General features: G+C 18.7%; 1 protein-coding gene across 1 annotated transcript, besides 8 other annotated features; it reads left to right on the top strand.

The window, feature by feature from the left end:
• Positions 1–95: 95 nt before the first annotated feature.
• Positions 96–157: a microsatellite.
• Positions 158–218: 61 nt separating this feature from the next.
• Positions 219–260: a sequence feature (AT_rich).
• A 57-nt stretch (positions 261–317) lies between these two features.
• Positions 318–362: a microsatellite.
• Positions 363–611: 249 nt separating this feature from the next.
• Positions 612–779: a microsatellite.
• Positions 736–910: a microsatellite.
• A 7-nt stretch (positions 911–917) lies between these two features.
• Positions 918–1,086: a sequence feature (AT_rich).
• Positions 1,087–1,126: 40 nt separating this feature from the next.
• Positions 1,127–2,230, top strand: EDI_193590 (uncharacterized protein; the record flags this gene model as incomplete). The annotated part of the gene is made up of 1 exon (XM_001738601.1): positions 1,127–2,230. The coding sequence occupies one exon, from the start codon at positions 1,127–1,129 to the stop codon at positions 2,228–2,230; it is 1,104 nt and encodes a 367-aa protein (XP_001738653.1).
• Positions 2,231–2,307: 77 nt separating this feature from the next.
• Positions 2,308–2,372: a sequence feature (AT_rich).
• Positions 2,373–2,386: 14 nt separating this feature from the next.
• Positions 2,387–2,447: a microsatellite.
• Between the last annotated feature and the right edge of the window lie 158 nt (positions 2,448–2,605).

Genomic DNA, 2,605 nt, shown 5'->3' with positions numbered 1-2,605 from the left:
AAATCATTTATATGATTATTTCAATTATTTCATTTTTATTTATTACGACAATTCAAATAATATATACTTCTAAATAATTTAAACATTAAATTAATTTATTATTATTATTATTTTGAATATCATAATATATTCTTTTTGATATCATTCAATAATTATTCATAAACAAAACACAAATAAATATGAATGATAATTACTTTATTTATAAATCAAATGAGATGAAATAATTAATTTATTATTAAAATATGATAAAAAGAATAAATGAATTCATTAAATCTAATAAACGATGATATAAATTATGATATTTTATTCTTCATTTCAATAATTAAAATGATAATAATATCAATAATAATAACATTAATAATCAACATAACAAGAATGAGGAATGATTAATTCTAATTGAAAATAAACAAATAGTATCTAATATAATTCATAAATAGATAAATTATTCAATAACATTTTAATTACCTTAATTATGTAAATTTTACAATAACTTCTTTGATAGAACAATTTTAAAAGACCATTTAAAATAAGAGAGGAAATATAAACCAAATGAAATCTAAAACAATTAATAATCAATCAAACAGAAAGTGATGCATTAACAATCATTGGAGATAATATTAATGAATGAAAACAATGAAAATTGAGAATAACATTAATGATATACAACATTCTAATATTATTATTAATTATGAAGAGTTAAATAAATTAAAACTATTAATAGAAATAAAAATAAATTATTATAAAATAATAATATTTTAATATTATTACTATAATATTAACTATTTCATAATTAATTTAATTATAATTTGTTATGATTATTTAAATTATTTTATTATAATATCTTATTTTATTATTTATTTAATAAAAATTACTATTTTTTATTTATAATATTAAACTATAATAATACTATTAAATACTATAAAAATGATATTATTATTTCTAATTAAATATAATTATATTAATACTATAATATTTACTATAATTAAATATTATCATTTATAAATGATATTTCATTGAATTTCAATAAAATCGAAGAAAATAGAATGATAATCTTAAAATTATTTTAAGTTTAAATTAAAATAAAAAGAAGAACTAACAACTCAATAAAATAAACAATAAATCAATAATGAAATTAGGACATTATGCAACAATGATAACATCAATGTATTTTGATGATATTAAAGATTTTATTAATTTAGAGATAGGTGTTAAAAGATTTCAAGGAAATATGGAACGATTTCATTTTAATCCAATTCCATTAGACGAGTATTCAAGAAGATTCTTTCCTAATATTGAAACATTTCATATTTATGATGAATATGATGATGAAATATTTGATGATGGAAAAATATTTAAATATGTAATATGGTTTTTAGTAGAATATCCAACATATTTAAAAGAAAAAGAAGCAGGAAATATCTGTAAAAATATAATATACACAGAAGATGATAGAGAAAAATATGGAAATACAATACCATCAGAAGTTAGCATAATTGGACATCAATGTTTTTATAATTGTGAAGAATTAACAACAATTAATATACCAACAAGAGTTAATAAACTCTGGGATTTTTGTTTTGAAGGATGTTCATCATTAACATCAATCACTATTCCACCATTAGTCAGTTTCATAGGAGATGAATGTTTTAACTTGTGTTATTCACTAAAATCAATTAATATTCCACCACTAGTAACTGAGTTAGGTATTAGATGTTTTTATGGATGTTCATCATTAACATCAATTAATATACCATTGGCTGTTATTGAAATAGGAAAAGATTGTTTTTATGGATGTTCATCATTAACTAATATGAGTATTGACAAAGTCCATTTTATTAGTGAGAATAAAATATTTATGAATGAACCTGTATTAATTAGTATTGAAATACCATATAATCTACAAATAATCAATGGAAAGAATATTGAAAAGAAAAATATTAATGAATTTATTATTCCATCCTCAATTACTATGTTAGGGAATAGTTGTTTTAAAGAATGTTATTCATTGTCATCAATTAATATACCAACAACAGTTAGTGAATTAGGACGGAAATGTTTCAAATGGTGTTCATTAAAATCAATTAATATCCCAACAACAATTACAACATTTGGCAGTTCTTGTTTTTATAGATGTGGATGTACAGAAGAGCTAAAGAAAAATGAAAGAATACCAAGAGATTGTTTTAAAAAACTACATTATAGAAGTACAGATGAAACAACAGATGAATAAAACAATTTAATTCATTTTGAAATAATTTATGATAATCAACAGAATTAGTGTTGTTGAAATGATACAAAATTGAATACTATTTTTATAGTATTAAATGAAAGTTTATTTTTTGGATTTATAAATTAAATATATTTTAATTTATGTTTGAATCAATGATTTCTTTTCTTATTTCTTCTTGTTTTAGTTGTTTTCTTTTATGTTTTTATTATTATTTCTTCAAAATGTTGTTGTTTGTTGTTTTATCATAGAAATTCATTACATTAAATTTGTTAATGAATACTTCTTCCAATGTATTTTATTTTGTTGTTATTTCTTTTTTTATTATCATTTAATTAATCTTATCAATTTCTTCATTATTTAATTTATTCTAACTAT

This window comes from Entamoeba dispar, genomic scaffold (genome assembly GCF_000209125.1).
Source record: "Entamoeba dispar SAW760 scf_1105229461543 genomic scaffold, whole genome shotgun sequence".
Lineage (NCBI taxonomy): Eukaryota > Evosea > Mastigamoebida > Endamoebidae > Entamoeba > Entamoeba dispar.
The sequence above is the reverse complement of the archived record's forward strand: the minus strand, read 5'-3'. Positions and strand labels throughout refer to the sequence as shown.